Source organism: Python bivittatus, unplaced genomic scaffold (genome assembly GCF_059951505.1).
Source record: "Python bivittatus isolate LINGU-HERP-01145 unplaced genomic scaffold, Pbiv_v1 ctg000010_np1212, whole genome shotgun sequence".
Classification (NCBI taxonomy): domain Eukaryota; kingdom Metazoa; phylum Chordata; class Lepidosauria; order Squamata; family Pythonidae; genus Python; species Python bivittatus.
The window spans coordinates 3,058,389-3,076,738 of NW_028277029.1; the positions used below are offsets into that span (position 1 = coordinate 3,058,389).

At 44.2% G+C, this 18,350-nt stretch overlaps 1 protein-coding gene across 1 annotated transcript; it reads right to left on the reverse strand.

Annotated features, from left to right (window-relative positions):
• Positions 1 to 6,404: 6,404 nt before the first annotated feature.
• RIBC2 (RIB43A domain with coiled-coils 2) lies at positions 6,405 to 18,013 on the reverse strand. The gene is made up of 7 exons (XM_007437576.3): positions 17,686 to 18,013; positions 15,829 to 15,910; positions 14,640 to 14,984; positions 13,624 to 13,742; positions 8,355 to 8,582; positions 7,599 to 7,765; positions 6,405 to 6,586 (listed from the first exon to the last, which is right to left on the reverse strand). The coding sequence occupies exons 1-7, from the start codon at positions 17,782 to 17,784 to the stop codon at positions 6,505 to 6,507; spliced, it is 1,122 nt and encodes a 373-aa protein (XP_007437638.2). The 5' UTR covers positions 17,785 to 18,013; the 3' UTR covers positions 6,405 to 6,504.
• Between the last annotated feature and the right edge of the window lie 337 nt (positions 18,014 to 18,350).

Consider the following 18,350-nt stretch of genomic DNA (forward strand, 5'->3'; position numbering starts at 1 on the left):
AATCTGCACTTTTTATCAGAGGCCCTGCTCTGTTTCCCATCATGAGTAGAAACTGAATCGGTCGCACTTCCAACAACGAGCTATTTCTGGAAGCAGCATTCAGATGATGGAATGTGTTCAAAAATTAGACTCTCCCTCTCTTTTTTAGGCTTCCCTTTAGGCTTTAGAAAACAGGTGACATTTCTCTCAAACTTCTATATGGAGCTCTTCAATCTGCCCCAAAATGGGTGGAGCCTTTTTTCAAAGAGAAGATGAAGGGACAAACTGGGTGCCTTGCAGGTTCTACAAGACCAAGACCTCCATTTCACACCTTAGCACCATCCAGTCTTCCCCCAAAGGTGCCAGAATTCTACCCTGAGAGTGGGTGAGGGTGTGGACAGCAACCTCCCACCTCCCACAGCCTCCCACAACCCTGGCTATTTCAATGGCATCACTGAATTGCCGGTCTGAACCGCAGCAGCTCTTGGAGGTCAAGTGTTTTTAAAAAATTGTGGAAGCGAGCTTTGAGGGGAAAGGGTTGTTCAGCCCTGGGAAAGTCACAAGCATGAGGAGGAGCCTCAGAACAGCCCCACCTTGACTTTGTGGTCATTAGAAAGGGGCAGGGAAGGTTTTGGACAGGCTTTCAAGATCTTGTTGATAGATCCTATGACATTAAAGGAGCATTCTTGGAATCCTATTTCTTGACCTGGCCTACCTTGAACGGTTGACAAGCAGCTCCCTGCTGCAAGAGAGATGCCCACCTCTATTTGAACAGAGTTTGAATTGCATCCTGATTAGATTGGCTGCTCTCGTTCGTGTTTCTGTTTCAACATTAATGCTTACCAAAGTTAATTGATGCTTCAGTCTGAACTTTAGAGCTGAGCAATGCTTTTTGGTTCAAAGAGAAAAAAACGGGACTTCAGGGATTCCAAGGGAGTTATGGTCTTCTACTGGGTTGGGAAGTCTAAATATGCTGGAGTGGGTGGATCCTCAGCTTGATCCAGCCGGACTGCAAGCCCAGATGTTTCCCGGCTGCGTCTTTCATTTGGAGGGTGCTCAGTGATCTAGGACCATCTTTGCCCCTCAGCATTCAGATAAGGTAGGACTGGAGAAACGGTGAACTTCTAGATGTTCCTGGACCACAGCTTTCAGAAGCTCCAGCCAGGAGGGCTAATGCTAAGTGATATTATTCCACCTAGCTCATGGTGAAGGAATTAATATTTCCAGCGGATCGAGAAGAACACTCACAACCTCTCCCAGATGCTCTGGAATTTCATAGAGGAAGAGGATGCTTGGGGGAATCCAGGACTGATCCAAAGGGATTAAAATGCACAGCGATCGTTGACAAAGGCCAACGAACATAAGCTCCAGAGACTTTTGGAGGCTTTTCATCTGTTGCGAAAGAATTTGATCTCAGACAGCCCGGAACTGTGCAAACCATATGGTACCCTTTAGAAAAGCTTTGAAAACTCTACTGCAAACCCTAGGCAGATTGCAGGGAACACATTACAATTAGAGCTTTAGTCACCATATGTTTTACTGGTCAGGAAGTGGGTTGGAAGACCTGGCAACGATCAGCTAATTAAAATATGCAGGCAAAAGGCGTACTTCTTTGGCACTTTGGGTTAGAAATATGCCGGGAGGAATGGAGAACTTTTGTTTATGGCACGCACATCTGGCTTTACATCATTCTGCCTGTTACTGAGATTTTGATTGGCGTAAGTGCAGATGTACAATGACACGGTCAGACTGTCTAATTGCAGAAAGAGTTTTAAACTGCCTTGAGGATATAATTTATTGAATTTAGGACTTGTTTCTCTTTGAAATAATAAAAAATGTATATCTTGTAGCAAACACTCCCTCCACATAGAAAACGAGCCACCTGGGGAAAAGACTTTAAGGCAGCCTTTCTCAACCTTAGGGCCTTTAAGATGTGTGGACTTCAACTCCCAGAATTCCCCAGCCAGTGGCTGGGGAATTCTGGGAGTTGAAGTCCACACATCTTAACATTGCCAAGGTTGAGAAACACTGCTTTAAGGTAATCCTCCTGATGGGATAAGTTTCTAAAAATGGGCATTTCTTATTCACTGGCTTATAAAAAAGGCTTGGTGAGAATTATACCTTGCTGAAATTTGAAGAGATTTCAGGTAAAGGTGATACATTTGACTTCTGCATTACAAATCCAGCTTTTAAAATATGTTTGAACTAAAGCTCATTTGTATGATAGAAAATTCTAGGTCGGTGAAATAGTAGCAGTTGCTTTCAGCCGAAGATGCCGCTCTTAGTAAGCATTAAAAAAAAGTCGTGCATCTATGTTTGCAGCGACTAATTTCTGTTTCAATTTCCTGTTCTGCATAGGAGTCTATATACTGTCCAACTTTCTGCCTTGAGTTAGCAGAAGACGTCATTAGACACAAAGCCTATTTCTTTTTTAATAGGCAGCACTGTTACTGGAACCGGTCGCAAAATTATTTGGGGCACATCTGGACGTTTTGGAGGACATAGTGGCAGAGGCTGTAAGTCGACTGGCAGATTCTGATCCCTTGTAAATCATTGTCAAAGAAAGCACCGTCAAGTAAAAAGATCAGGTCCACAATAGGCTGCGACCCCTAGCCAACACTGGGGGATCTTGACAATCAAAGCAGGGTTAGCACTGGATGGGAGACCACCAGGAAACCTGGGGCTGCTGACGGGCCTTCCATTTTGGTGCCTTGAAAACTGCACGAACGTCTTTTGGACTCAAGGAAATCTTTATCTTTTTAGCCCAAGTCATCTGCTAAATTTCTAAGGTTTAAAGCCTTTCTTCAGCTGAAATGATGGGGGACTGGCTCGGATACCCGTGCATGCACGGTATAACACGTGCACAGGGCGCGCCCTGAAGGCCACACAGTGTAGATGAGCCGCTTCTGAGTGACACGGAAACGATGCCCAGTGGAATCCCGTGGCGTGGGTGGGATGTAGACCTGCAGCAAAAGAAGAGCATCTTTTCTGTTTTTAAATTAACGCCCTGCCGCCTCAGCTTTTTAAATCAGCGCGGTGGGCGGCCGTTGCCGAGAAGCGGAGGGGTGGAGAGGAAGTATCCGTCTGCGCTCCGGACTGTTGGGGAGGACGTGAACTCATTGCAAAAAACCAAGAAAAACATCTGCATCGAACGGGAGGAGATTGCATGCTGGAAATCCTTCTGATGTTGGTACTTTACTGATAAGGGAGTGTGGATAGCTTTTCCCTGCAGGTTTAATTCAATATTCAGTATATCTTACTAATTAGAGCAGCGCTTTCAACCTTGACAACTTTAAGATGCGTGGACTTCAACTCCCAGAATTCCCCAGCCAGCTGTGCTGGCTGGGGAATTCTGGGAGTTGAAGTCCACGCATCTTAAAGTTGTCAAGGTTGAGCAGCACTGAGGCTGACAGCTTGCCTGGATTTTCAGCATCGCAAGTCACCCTCCCGGGTTTCTCCCTGCCTCCTTCAAGCATGTCAAGCAAACTCCTTAAATTCTTTAGAGGCCCCAAATGCTCTTCCAGCTGGGAGCAGCCCCATCTGCATTTTGCAACGTGTCGGATTCTCGCTCGGGCTTTCTTGCAAGCTTTTCTAGCGCGTTGCTCTGCAGCGCTGGCTTTCATCGGAGGAAAAGCCTCCAACGCTTCAGTTTCACTTGGTTTCTCTTTTGATTCCCAACTATCCTCTCCAAACAAAAGCTCACGCTCGAGGGCCAAGAAACGCAGCTGATATTGTTCGGAGGGTTTGGAATGGACGCGGCGCTGATTTCCACTGCTGATGCTGAGACGAGGACTTAATAACGCATATTATTTAAGTTTCTCTGGGCCCCGAGAACTCCTGTGAGAGGCTTCCTGCTGGGTCTCTGCAGGATCCCCTGCCCTGGCTTTCTTCTTTCCTCCAGCCGACGCTTAATGGTTAGGGATTACAGCAGAATTATTCCTCTCGCCGCACGAAATCCGGCCAGCTGACCTTTCGGCATCAGTCACCGCTCTGGGTTTGCCGCTCCAGGAAGTACGCCTCGCTTGCACGAAAACATTGGGGCAGGAAATTCTTAGTGGTCTCACTCTGGAATGAAGAGTCCTTCCAGTTTTGGTTCAGGGGGAAAATGCACATGTTTTAGCTACCAGACATGTGGGAAGACCGGAATAAGCATTATCTGCCAGACTAAGAGTGGTGGGTGGCCTGGAGCCACGTTTGTGTTCTCCAGTCTTGCAAAGCAGCTTAGCTGCGTGTTTCTTTGTTGAGATAGTTAAGATCCAGTGTTTCTCAACCTTGGCAACTTTAAGACGTCTGGACTTCAACTCCCAGAATTCCCCAGCCAGCATAGCTGGCATAGCTGGCTGGGGAATTCTGGGAGTTGAAGTCCAGACGTCTTAAAGTTGCCAAGGTTGAGAAACACTGATCTGGATTGACCAAGGAGCTCAAACAGCTCTGCTGAAAGATATTGGTCACAATGAACAAGTCAGATCCATCCGATATAATGACCACTTGGTCCTCCCTTGAGGCTACAGGTAGTTGGAGCGATTAGTGCAACGGATTCCCACAGATTCCATGTTCCTCCCATCAGGAGGATGGTCTGGGTAGCGTTTCACAAAGCAGCAGGTTCAACCCATCCAGGGGACCTTCCTCCTGGTCGTAAACAGCAACTCCTCCACACGGCACGACTTTCTGTTTTCCTAAGTCTCTGTCCACCTCAACCGAAGCCGCTTTAGAAAACCAGATCTTATTTTATTCAACTTGCCCCAAAGGAGAGCAGAGTTGAGAATTGCAAACTTCGATGACGTCAGTGCAAAGGTATGCCGGGCTTTTCTCGCGTGCTTGAAAGACGTAGACGTTTGACGACGACTAGGTTTCACCGGCTGCAGGCAGCCCGTTCTGTTGCCTGCTTTTAGGGAGGCAGCAGAAACAGGTTTATTTGGGGGAAGAGTTTCAAAATCTGGTGGCCTTTAAAAAAAATCGCATTGGCTATTTTGTTAGGGGTAGCAGATCCGGGCAGCAAAGATCCAGATGAACGCTAGGCGGAAGCAAAGCATTGAAGAGTTGTCTATATTTATTTCCTGACATCTGGTGGTCATTCAGATTTCTCAGCCCGGATAGGGGTATTTGCAGGGTAAGGTCAAAAAGGTCAGGATGGTGGCCGTGAAATGTGTCACCCATAAAAACCAAGCAGAGCTTGGATCGCACCATCCCAGATACCATCTTCACTTTTCTGATGGTTTTATTTTCCTTTTTTCCAACAAAACTAACTTTTGGGGGTTGATGAGGTAACATAGATATTTGTGGCAAAGACATACATTTGTAGTTTGACTTAAAGAAGTTTGAAGCCCTTTGGAGAATCAGAGATAGACAGACAGACAGACAGATCCTCCATCATTTTTTTTGCAATTTCGTAGCATGGAGAAATAGCAGAATCAGAGAATTAAAAAAGGCTTTCAAAAGCATCCTACCCCAAATCTTGGATAGGGTTAGAGAAAATGGAGGGGGGGGGGCACCGTAATGTCAGCCAAAAGCATCAGAAAAGACACCAGGCTGGGGAATTCTGGGAGCTGAGGTCCACACTTCTTAAATCTGCTGAGGCTGAGAAACACTGGTGTACAGGAAGGTGGAGATAACCTTGATGAAGAATTGCAAGAGCCACTGAGGGACGAGAAATGAGAACTAATTCCTGGGCAAGTGGAAAGTGTGCGAAAGAAATATAACCCTCCCCTGATTCTGTTTGCTATAAGAAGGGAGACCCTGGAGTTACTCCTTTTTCTGACAAACAAGCAAAGAGGATTTTTGAGATCTTTTTTTTTGGTAGCTTTTGGCCTCACAACATAATTTGCTGGCATTCCCCACCATTATCTTCTTCTTTTTATTGCGATGCTTATTAATGTAATGCAGTTAAAAAGAAATACTTCCCCTGTCTCTTGTAACTTGCATTCCGATCACCAGCTGCACTGTAACAAGTATTATGTATAATGTTAAAAATATGTTGATGTATATAAGTACTGCAAACTCCTTAAACCATCTCATTTACCTACAGGTAGTCCTCGTTTAGCAACCACAATTGGGACTGGCAACTGGTCGTTAAGCGAAGCGGTTGCTGAGTGAAACCACCACTATGCTTATGATCTCGCTTCAGTTTTCCTTTGCTTTACAGACCTGCAAAGGTTGCAGATGTGAGGACTGGTTGCAAAGTTACTTTTTCATCACTGTTGTAACGTGAAGGGTCGCTAAATGAGGCAGTTGCTAAACAAGGACTACCTGCAATAGTAAGAAATTTTTCAGATGTTGTTATAGTACAGAGCAGCAATTTGCACTGTGTAACTGTAACTTACAATCTGCATCATTTTGTTGAATTGTTCATTCCTTTTCATCAATCAAACATTCTTTGAATTGGCCACCCCATACTTGCAATTTCTACAGGCCAAGAAAAACATCAGTAACTTTATGTTTTCTTTATTATATATGTGAAGAAAATAGAAATATTTTTACAAACGTATCATCTTCACACCTATTTGACAGTGGGTATCAGCCCCGACATCACCGGCTAATCGTGTTAAACTGTGTGTAATATTGGCCAGAAGGAAAATTTGTATATACTTCTTCATTAATATATGCTTGCCTGAAAAAGAAAACATAGTTAGTTGATACATATTAATGGTTAAAGTCTCTAAATGTGAGATTTCTTTTTCCAGGAATCAGCAATAAATCAATTCTAAACCTTTTTTCAGATGAGTTAAGGCAAGTTAGAGAGCCAGTTTGGTGCAGTGGTTAAGGCACTGCGATAGAAACCTCCAGACTGAGTTCTAGTCCTGCCTTAGGCACAAAGCCTGCTGGGTGACCTTGGGCCAGTCACTCTCTCCCAGCCCTAGGAAAGGGCAATGGCAACCCCCTTCTGAAAACCTCGCCAAGAAAACTGCAGGGACTTGTCCAGACAACTGCCAGGAGTCAAGGCTGACTTGGAGGCACCAAAGAAGAAGGGAAGTTCTTCTTTGCTTTACAGACCTGCAAAGGCTGCAAATGTCCTTTTGCAAGAGCTTGACACTGGTGGCGTCTGCTGGGGGTGGTCAGAAAAGGCAAGAAGGCGGACGTGGCAGCGGGCTTCCATCACTCTGTCATGACCACCATTTTCTCCCCCTCTTCCCAAGGACACCGCTGCTTGGTTCCAACAAGTGGATATTCTCAGCAGAATTTCATTTGGACTGAGCCTTTCAGATCCTAACAAGTCCAAGCCAAGCACATCACGCTCGGTCCTCAGGGGTCAGGGAAGGATTGGCTGGACAGCTGGAAAGCCACTGAGTATGAAATAATGGTGGGCAGATCATTCTGCTGCTCCACTGGTCAAGAGCTACCAAGCCTAAACCATCCAGAGCAGTGTTTCTCAACCTTGGCAGCTTGAAGATGTGTGGACTTCAACTCCCAGAATTCCCCAGCCAGCATGGCTGGCTGGGGAATTCTGGGAGTTGAAGTCCACACAACTTCAAGTTGCCAAGCTTGAGCAACACCGCTCTAAAGGCATCATGCTTGCTTGCCAGAAGCAGACGCTGATGCCGCCAAGCCCCGCTAGCTTGCCCTAGTGAGTTTCTGGGCTCGCCCTGAGCTAAAACAAAGCGGGCACCCTGAAAGCGCCTTACTTGTTTTTCTGCTCCCGGGACAGCTGGGCGTTAAAATTATCTAACGCTCTCCGCAGGCCCCGATTCTCCCGTTGCTGGTGACGTTCATAGAGCAATTCAGCTCTGGCCTCCTGCACCCGCTTTCGGTCCCATTCCGCGTTTCTCTGGCGTTCCTCCTTGTCCAACCTCTGCACGAAAATCAGAAGGTTCAGTTGGCTTTATGGCCCACGGCCAGCAAGGACGCCCATCTGCCCCCCTCCATCCTTCGGTGCTTGAATAAGTGGCTGATAGCTTTCAACGGACTGGCTGCTAATGTCTCTGGGTCTTCCCGAGGACCTTCTGGAATTGAAGGAGTCGGGGAAATTAAGCCTACCTGGAATCCTGATGTACAAAAATGGTAAGTTTAGGCTTGCTTTCTTTTTCCATCCGTTGAAACAGGGCCTCTGATCCTCCAGGTGTTGAACTACTACAACTTCCAACAGCCCCTGCCAACGTGGCCATGGTGAAGGAAGGTGAATGAATGAATGAATGAATGAATGAATGAATGAATGAATGAATGAATGAATGAAAACAGGGCTGTCTGCAGGGGGTGGTCAAAAATGTCAGGATGGGTCACAACAGTGCAATCAAAGCCCCACCTGTGTTTTATGTGTGTGGCACACCTGATGCATCTGAAAAACAGGTGGAGCTTTGTTCGCACGGTTGCTGCCCCCATCTTGACTTTTCTGACCCCACCCTGGTTGTAATTCCAGAACAGTGTCTCTTTAAAGGGAATACCAGCTTCTCCAGCACTTGTTGCAGCTGAATATCACGGATTTCCTTCAGCTGATCCTGGCTCATCCCCTTCCACCGATCCGTGATGACGCGATTCGGCCCAAAGGAGCAGACAGCTTGCTGTGGGTTTTCGGTCAGCAGATCCCCCTGAAGCTGGTTCAAAATCTCCCTTTCTTTTGCTTCTTCTTCTTGCTGTTTTTCGAGTCTTCTCCTACGCTCGGATTCAGCAGCCTTAACAAAAAATAATAATGAGAAAAAATGTTGACAAAGTCAGCAATGGTTTGGTCCTCACCAGATGGCAAGCACTTAATCAAATTCAACAATTATGCTTTGTAGCTTTTTTTGGTGGGACATAAAGACTGGAGACATTTGGGCGGGCAGGACAGATTTGGAACTCTCAGCTCTTCCTAGGCCAAATGTTCTTATCAGTTCTGCCCTGGATTAGACATACTGTTTACTTAACCTTATTCTTTTCCCTGCCTGCAAAGTAGTGAAGTTTTGGCTGGTAGAACAAGCTAAAGTCAAGTCTCTGAGCTGAGCTCAACTCCTGCTGACTTCATTTCCCAGTCTAGCCTACAGACCTGGGCTTCTGAGCCAAGACTAAGCCAACAGGTCCCGCCAGCTTCTGAGTGGGCACCCGTGCCTGGTCCCTGTTGCAAACTGAACAGAAATCAGAGTCCCCCCACCAAGATCTGCCAACAATCGGCTTGACCTCACCCACTCGTTTATGCCAACTTAAAAAGAGACAGAAGAGAACGAAGGAAAAGTTTGGAGGTGGGGGTTAAGCACTTAAGAAGTCTTGCTTGTGACAAAACACACAATTCTATGTTCTTCAACTGTTTGACCCAATTAACCCCTTTTCCTGGTCTCGAATAATGTCATCCCGCCCACCCCCAAAACAGACTCTTACACAAGTGTCTCAGCAGTGGCAGCCCCAAACTGGATCCTCAATTCACAAACAACCAATTACAAATTACTCCATTACCCCCAGGATGTGCCCAAATTCCCCCCTTGGAGGTCATTGCCCTAGTTTAGGAACTCTGCTCTAAGTCTACTGTATGCCGGGCAAAGATGTTTTCCTCCAGAGCAGCGTTTCTCAACCTGAGCAACTTTTAGGATGTGTGGATTTCAACTTCCCAGAATTAGATGTGTGGGTTTCAACTCCCAGAATTCCCATGGCTGGCTGGGGAATTCTGGGAGTTGAAGTCCACACATCTTCAAGTTGCCGAGGTTGAGAAACACTGCCCTAAGCTGAAGACAAATAAATGGGAGGACATGAATTCCCATGAGTTTCAACCGAGGAATGAACCCATCGGAGGCCCCTGTCTAGGTGTGTGTCAAAGAAGTCAAGCGGGCAGCTATGACCACATGATCAAAGCCACACCCCTTTGCTCCATGTTTTGCACGGACACATGTAAAAACCACACGGTCACGGGCACCATCTCGATCTTTTGGACCCTCCTGCAAATGTCCCTGCAAGGGGTGTCTGTCAGCCTCTTCTAGTTCACAAGGAAGAGAGAGGTGTTTGCTTCATTACACCCCATTATTTATGGGAGGAATTCCCCAAGCGGGGCCAGAATAAACGTGCTAATTTAATCACAATTTCAAAGCAGAAACAAATCAAATATCAGACATCGGTGATGGTCCTGTCTGGAACCATTACCAAAAATCTAAGTCAGTTTCTAGGCAAAAGTCCTTTGGAATAGAAATTTTTCCACAGCCGAGAAGATACAATCCCAAACATACATATTAAAAAGTGGTCACTTCCCAACAGTCCAGCCCTAAAAGTTCTCAAGTTTTATTCCAGGAACAAAAAACCAGACGGTTTCTAAGAAGGGAAAAAAATGGAAAAATGCAATATTTCTGTATTTGATAGCTTTGTTTTTTGAATGACTAGTTAAGAATTGGGGCGGTTCGGTCCTGGAACAGTTCTGAAAACATTTCGTAACTGAAGTCTGTTTCATCCAAAAAGAGATTTCTTCATCATAACTTAAATTATGAGCTGTGGCAAATCAAGTCTGCAATTTAGATATTTGTAATAAAACACTTTATTGGCAATAGTATACCAGAACATAGTCACTAAATTTTTCCTTCCCTGACATAAAAGAACACAGAAAGAAGGCAAACATGTCTGCTTTAACCACACACCTATCTTGGGTTCTTACAAGAAAGGTCCGACACGTCCATTTTTGTTAGTCTTGTCAATTAACACGAGGTATAATAAAGATTGAGAGCCAGTCTGGTGTGGTGGTTAAAGGCATCAGGCTAGAAACCGGGAGACAGCGAGTTCTAGCCCTGCCTTGGGCACAAAGCCAGCTGTGGGACCTTGGGCCAGTCACTCTCTCTTAGCCCTAGGAAGGAGGCAATGGCAAACCACTCCCAAAAAACCTTGCCAGGAAAACTACAGGGACCGACTTGTCCAGGCAGTCTCTGGGAATCAGACATGATTGAATGGAATAATAATAATAATAATAATAATAATAATAGTAGTAGTAGTAGTAGTAGTAGTAGAAGTAGTAGTAGTAGTAGTAGTAGTAGTAGTAGTAAGTCAATTGCAAAACGCAGCTTTACCTGGAACAGCTTACATCCTGGGGCAACACCTCTAACTCCATCAACCAACATCTGCCTTTCCCCAGTTCTTGGGAAGGACTCAATGGGTGGATCAAAATGCCAGATCCAGTCTAAACATCTGGCCGACTATGCGACCAACCATAATAATAATAAAGATACTTTCCAAAATGAAAAAAATGATCTGTGAGCATGAGTTCACACATCGTGCTTAGACGTGGGTTCAACCACTGTGGAATAAACCCGAAAGGCCGAGTTCACACATAATGCTAACCCATGAGTGCTGGGTCACAACCACGGCAGCTGGATTCACACCACAGCCGCAATTCCAGGGCATAAACTAGACTGGGAAGCTGGAAAACGGCACTGCAGCAGAAGGTTATGGCAAATTTCTTTCATCTTGCTGCCAAGATACTGGCATAGATGCGTCCATGGTTTGAACTCAACTTTAAACGAAATTAAATGCAGCTAACGTCACTCTCCACATTTTAAACCCTTCTCTCATTCAGACACATTAAAAGTTACAATTTGGAGGGCGCCCAAGACTTTTGGCGAGGGAATGCACCAAGCCAAACCCAAACAAATCTCACGATGTCGTCGCCCGCTGGGGAACTCAGCTTCGGATGCAATTTGCAAACCTGTCAGGAACTGCTTAGCGCTAATCGCGGTTAAGCCCCTTCCCAGCAAACCTGCCGCAAATGATGCACCAACCACAGCAAGGGTAGTTTATAATTTCCCCCTCCTTTTTGATCTCTGCAGCCACAGCATGAGATGTGCCTGCTCCAGCCCTTCAGAAGGATCTAGATCGGCGCCTCTCCAAAGGCCCCAACCCCCCCTATGATTCTTTTGTTATTTATTTGTTAGAACTAAACCCCACCTTTTCTGCAGCACTGTACGGCAACTCACTTCCTAGGAAGCTTCTGTGGTTGAGGGAGGATCAGCACCAGGGTCTCCCCAGCCCTCATCCAACATCTTAACCACAGTGGCAACTTACATACGACACCCCGCCCCCCCATTTTATCTTGTCAACAATCCTGCAAACTACATTAATCCGAGAGAGAGAGAGAGAGACTCGTGCCCAAAGTCATCCAGTGAGTTTTCATGGCTGAGGATGACCTAGGAGCTCCCCAGCTCCATTCTACCATCTTCACCACCAGCATTACCCCAGCCTGCTTTTTTCCAAAGGAGAAGGAGAATTATTATTTAGAGTGCTATTGAACCATATGTGAGATGATATGCTGGAGCATGGTTGGAAGACTATCCTTCATAACAAGCCATTGCTATATATTCTGGTTTAGACTCCCTTCCTTAACTGCAAGTTCTCCTACGGTCTGGGTTCAGATGGTTTCTCCGTAAGGTAGATGTGATTTTTTTTACCCCCATTCTCCACAGATGTTCCTCCCCTCCCCACAACATCATCAAGGGCCTAAAAATGCCCTTTGACACCGAAACCAATCCCATTAGCACTACTCAGGCCTGCCCACCCCATCCCTTCTTTAATCAAGCTTGAAATCTAGCTTAGTAGAGGAGTCCTTAGGAAGCAATTATTTGGGGAAACCAAATCTTGCTCTTCTGCTTCTAGTTAACCACCCTGCCACAGAGATATACAATTAGCTGGTTTTATTCAAGGTTCAAAATTATGTACCTTCTTGCCAACTCTGCTTCTACTACTGAAGCGCTAATAAGAACAATAATTAGCCCACTCAGTTTCACTGAAACAATACAGAACTCAGTCTCCCAGAATGGTTGGTAAGAAGCTCCTGGAAAATTAACCCACAGAACAAATCTTTTGCCTTGCACTCCTAATCCGCTGCTGTTACAGATGGAGATTATACCTAGTTATCACAGCTACTAACCAGTGATCAGCTTCATCGCTCCAGGCCACAAATTAGTGATGTCATCACACACATGACTCAAAGTATAATTTATATTGACATCCTGATCTGGGTGACATCCCTTGTCCTCTCGGTGGTGGATTCACACCTCCCGCCAAACCATGAACCCAACTGCAAGGGTTAGGTTCAGACATTACACCAAGCCAGAACAAGCAAGGATTATGACTTCAGTTCCACGAGTGACTCTCAATCCTCTGTTTGGAGGTGTCTAAAATATGCAGAGACACAACAGAGTCCAGCTTCCTTCCTGCATTTAGGAGAAGGGGGCTCGGTCTTAATCGGAAAGGAGCACCTATTGTGATTATTATTGACATTATAGCGTCACGATAATCACATAAGAACAGAATTAGATTCCTGAGCATCGCTTTGCAGCTACAGTGACAACATGCACCTCATTATGTAATTTGTGTCCTTTGCTTAGTGATGTCATGCTCCCGTAGACCCTCCCATGACTTGCCAAATTCACCCAGTGAAAGAAGAGAGGCATTTCATTTTCTTGGTCTCAGCCAACTCAGTATCCACACAGACTCCTGAGCAGATGCAGTGATAACTGACAACAGTAAATCGTCAGACTTACTTTTAAACTGAAGTGTAAATAAAAATGTAAATAAAAATGTGTAAAGACGCTGGAGTGTAAATATCCGTAATAACTTATTTTGGCTGATATAAGAATAAATATCCTAAACTACTGAGAACACTAAAAAACTACTTTGAACACCATCATTACTGGAAATTTGCTTTAATAATTACTATATGTGGTACTCTTAGAAAGTACTATATATAATTAATAATAGTCCATTTTGCTTTACCAGGGCTTTATTGAATTCTGTAGTAGTGATACAAATTGCTCGCCTGGTTTCCTCATCTGTTCTTTGGAGATCCATGGCCTTTTGATCAAGCGCCATTCTGTGTTGGTCATAGAGATCACCTACATATCAAAACAAATCAGTCATGTGTAAAAATGCCATATCACTGCCCCAAATATCACTAATATCATAATCACTGCCCCCAAAATCTTTGGTCTTCTGCCCAAGTTCTCAGACTCAGCTTCTGGCCCTCCTCAATTCTCCAAGGGTTTGATCCATTTACCAAAGAGACAGATTCTAAGTTTTTAGTTCTCACAGTTTTCTATGAAGGCCAATAGAGAAGATGGTGGTTAATACCTAATATTTTTTGTTTTATTTGAATTTGAGCTTGACACAAGGATGTTATGTCCACGATTTTGGCCATTGACCATGGCTATTTTTGTTTTCAGGTGGGTATTGATGATTTTATATGTTTGTATATTGGTTTTTAACTTGTTTTTATTGGATTGTTTTTAACTGTGGTGAGCCAGCCAGGGTCACTAAGGTGAGATGGGTGGCCATACAAGTCAAGTCAAGTCAAGTCAATAAATTTAATATATCCTTGCCTGGCAAATATGGAAGATGGGGTCTTCCTTCTACCAATTTCAGCAACCCAACAGATGTATAGTGGAAGAACAGCTTCTTATATAGTCAGGCGCTGAGTCATTAAGGATTTTAAAGTCAGTACCAACACATTACTCTGGGCCTGCAAAGCAGCCAGTGCCAATTTTTCAAAGGGATCATATAATTGGCATTGGTGTTTCTCAGCCTTGGGAACTTTCTGGCTGGGGAATTCTGGGAGTTGAAGTCCATACATCTTCAAGTTGCTAAGGCTGAGAAACCCTGATCTACATAATTGTGCATACCCTTGCATGAGTGAACAACTGAGGCCTGGCATTTTGTACCAGCTGTACTTTCTTCAACATGTTCCCGGTGGCAGCTGTCAAAAACTAACTCTCTATTCCGGATTCAGTCATTACCTGCACATTTTTTGTCTGTCAGCGCATTCTGCTTCTCCTTTCCTTGCTGAAAAAGCCATTCTCTTGTTTGCTCTTGCTGGAACCTCCACCTGTTCTTGCTGTTTAAATCTTCTCCCATGAACTTCTGCAAGCTGGATATGGTGCAGCGAGGGTCACTGTCAGCAAGGCGAGCAGCGCTGTCTTTCTGCGGCCCTTGTGGGTCAGACAGGTCAAATTCCCGCCGTGTTTCTGGCTTCTGATAAGTTTGACGAAATTCGTTGATAGCTTTGTTGAGAATCTGAGTATCTTTTTTCTGTCGTTGATCTAACATACAGAGGATCTTATCGTTTTGTTTCATTTCTGCAGCTATTTTGAGAGGGGAAAAAAAAGAGGATCTGATTCTAATCCTTAAAGAAATATGTTTTTGTGAAGTTAAATTGCGCTACAGGTTAGTTGCTCTGATCCAAATAAGATTAGCGCTGTGTTTGACCTATTCAAGTTATACATTCGTGCACTTCATCTCTATGGGACAAAATTCGTAGTTATTTGGAAAATATGCCTTTAAAAAAAGATGGCACAAGGGCTCTTCCTTAGAGGGACAATCAGTGTCAATAAACATTCCCCATATCTCACAATGGCCTGTGATTGCAGCTCCATTAAGCACAGAAAAGCTAATGATTCAGCCATCTACATTCCTGTCTTGTAGCTTTAGGTTAGTTTGTGCTGAGGAAAAAAGAAAACTAAAACTGAGCTGAGCTGAGTACAAAGAGCCCTTGAAGCAGTGTTTCTCAACCTCAGCAACTTTAAGATGTATGGACTTCAACTCCCAGAATTCCCCAGCCAGCAAGGCTGGCTGGGGAATTCTGGGAGTTGAACTCCACACATCTTAAAGCTGCTGAGGTTGAGAAACACTGACCTAGAGACTGGGATGAATATACTGAGATGTTCTGGAAAAAGGGGAGTGCCAAGAGATGGGAGACAGGATGTGGTGGAAGTTCTCACCACGTTGTCCACCCCCAAACTTTGCAGAGTTCACACATCTTATGATTTGCAACTAACTTGCGTGCCCAAGGAGAATCTCATGTGAACGATGGGAAAGGATGCAGATGTAGGACTGAGATCAAAGTACTGTGCGGAAGGGCTGAAAGAGAACTCAGGTTGATAGCCATTTGACAAATGATTGCTAAAAAATGATAGATGTATGATATACCAATTGAGTCATTACGGGCCCTCTGAACTGCTTCTCGGATCTTTCCGTCTTTGACCTGGGTGTCCAAAGCTTCCTTGTCAACCTGTAGTAGACAGGAAGAGAAACCTGGTTCACATTTCATGCCAAGGAAAATAAATCCAGAAGAAACTTCCCAAAAGAATCTGGGCTTTAACTGGTATTTTCAGGAAGTGAAAAGCTGAGACAAATAAAGATAACAAAATAATCTAGTCTTTACTGATAAATTAAAACTAAATAAATCACTAGAATTACACTGTATCCATTAAACAGAATTTTAAAACTCTCAAATACAAAACTATTGAATTTTTAATTAAATTATGTCCTATATCTCCAAGATTGGCTTTTGTATTTTAAGGAATGGAAAATAGTCAATGTAATGCAAGGAAACTATGGGCCAGTTAAGTTAACATGCCAGATAGTTAATAACTCTGATGGAAATAGTTATTAGAATCTTAACTTATAAAGGAAAAACTTTGCTAAAGAAGTATCAACACAGTCCAGCCTCACAATTCTTTTTCAAACCTTCAAGGGTTGACAAGTATATTGTACGGATGTTCTAATAGACATAATTTAATGAGGGTGGTTTCATATGTCACATGTGGTTGGGTTACTTATGGAAAAACCAATGTGGTTAGTTCATAATTCTGTGTATTATATAACCCCAGACAATTGGATTCATTCAGTAAACCATGGTCACATAACCCATACATCAACTTGAATAGTCATTTACATAAATAATAACATTAGACCACTCACAAGTACAATAATAAATTCATCTGATAATTGACTAAAATTAAATCAATGTTATCTTCATAATTGTAATGTATCCCAAATCAACAATACACATACAGTAGATCTTTTTCCTCTACCAGATTTTAATTTGATACTAGTTTTTGTTTTCCACATAATCTTACGGTAACTGTGTTTATCTCTTATGCTAATGAGCCCATTATGGCAATGCTTCACAGACTCACAAAAGAACATTTGTCTGATGATAAACTGTCTTAGAAACTCAATAAATACATGAATAAATGAATGAATGAATAAATAAGAAAACGTTCATATTACTTACAGGAAATATAAATTTCATTCAGTGACAATCTATCAAAACACTAAACCATTATTTGATAGAAAATGTAAACAGGAATTAATTGTGGCCGCAAATAGGCATGCATGACACTGCTTTTCTGTCTATACTGAATAAGTATTTTACTGCCAAGTTGGAGGACTATTTCAAAGTTAGAGTACATTTACAATTTTTTTCCATATAAAATTATGTAAACAGATTTCATAATATTTTTAGAGAACGTATGATTAATACACAATTGTATGCCAAAATTTTAGGTGTCCCTGGTCAAATTGTGTATTTGCGCCTAAGCATGCATTCAAATTTTCAGATGAATGTCGTGTTTAACTTTGCATTTGGTTCTATTCGTTTAGGAATTCCTTGAAACCAACAGCTTGATCAGGAGTGCCCAAAGGCTTGTTTAATAAATAAATTTTAAAAAATAATAATGAAAATAAAAAATAAAAAAACTGTATATTTATGTAAAATTAGTCTGAATTATTACGTGGGTGTGGTATGTTTTTGCGAAGGGAAACTTTCTTCCTTTCTCATTTTGCAAATAAAATGGGAGGAATGAAACTTTATTTATTATTTATTTATTTATTAAATTTCTCCCCGCCCATCTCCCCCCAATGGGGGGCTCTGGGCGGTTCACACAAAACTGTTGCGTGAGGTCACGCAGCTGGCGTTGAAATAATACTACTCCGCGCCAACGGATTAAATTTAAATTTAAATTTCAGTCAGGAAATCTGAAGAATTACAGAGCCGCCTACCCCGATGGTCCTGACGCGGGCATCAAAGATCCGGCTTTGCCTCTGCAGCTCCCGGTAGCGCCTCCGCTCCAGCGCGGCCCCCTCGGCCCGAGAGTGCATGGCCGGCCGCAGCAGGGAGGACGAAAGAAGATGCTCCGCGCCGGGAACCAGGTAGGACGCGCAGCATCCCGGCGCCTAGCAACGGTCTCCACAACCCTGGGTTGCTGGGGGAGCAAGCCACGCCTCTTCCCCGTCGGCCCCGCCCCCTCCCGCTCGAACGTGCGCCGAGCTCTCGAGGCTCTTCCGCCCGCAGCTCCCGTCACCATAGAGATGGAACCAGAAGGGCTATGCTAGAGCGACCAGGGCCTCGAGTCGGAAGGCGGGGCGCCGGGAAGCCCGCCCGCCTCTTTGGAGTCTCGCGAGCCTTCCTCTCCCCTCAAGCGTTGCGCGAGACCGGCCGAGTTGGCGGGAAGGGCGCTTCTCCCTCTTGGAGGGCGGAGGCGACTACCTACGCGTTAAAATGTATAGCCTCCCCCTATAGAAGCGCTTATATCTCATCCCTCGGGGGCTTCTGGAAGGGGAAGGCAGTTCTCTGCTCCCCGCCCGTCTTTTTGCACGTTTAAAGCGCCCGTCCTAACGTGGTAATGCCTCATTAATCGAAATTCTCCTCAGCCGCGTCGTTCACG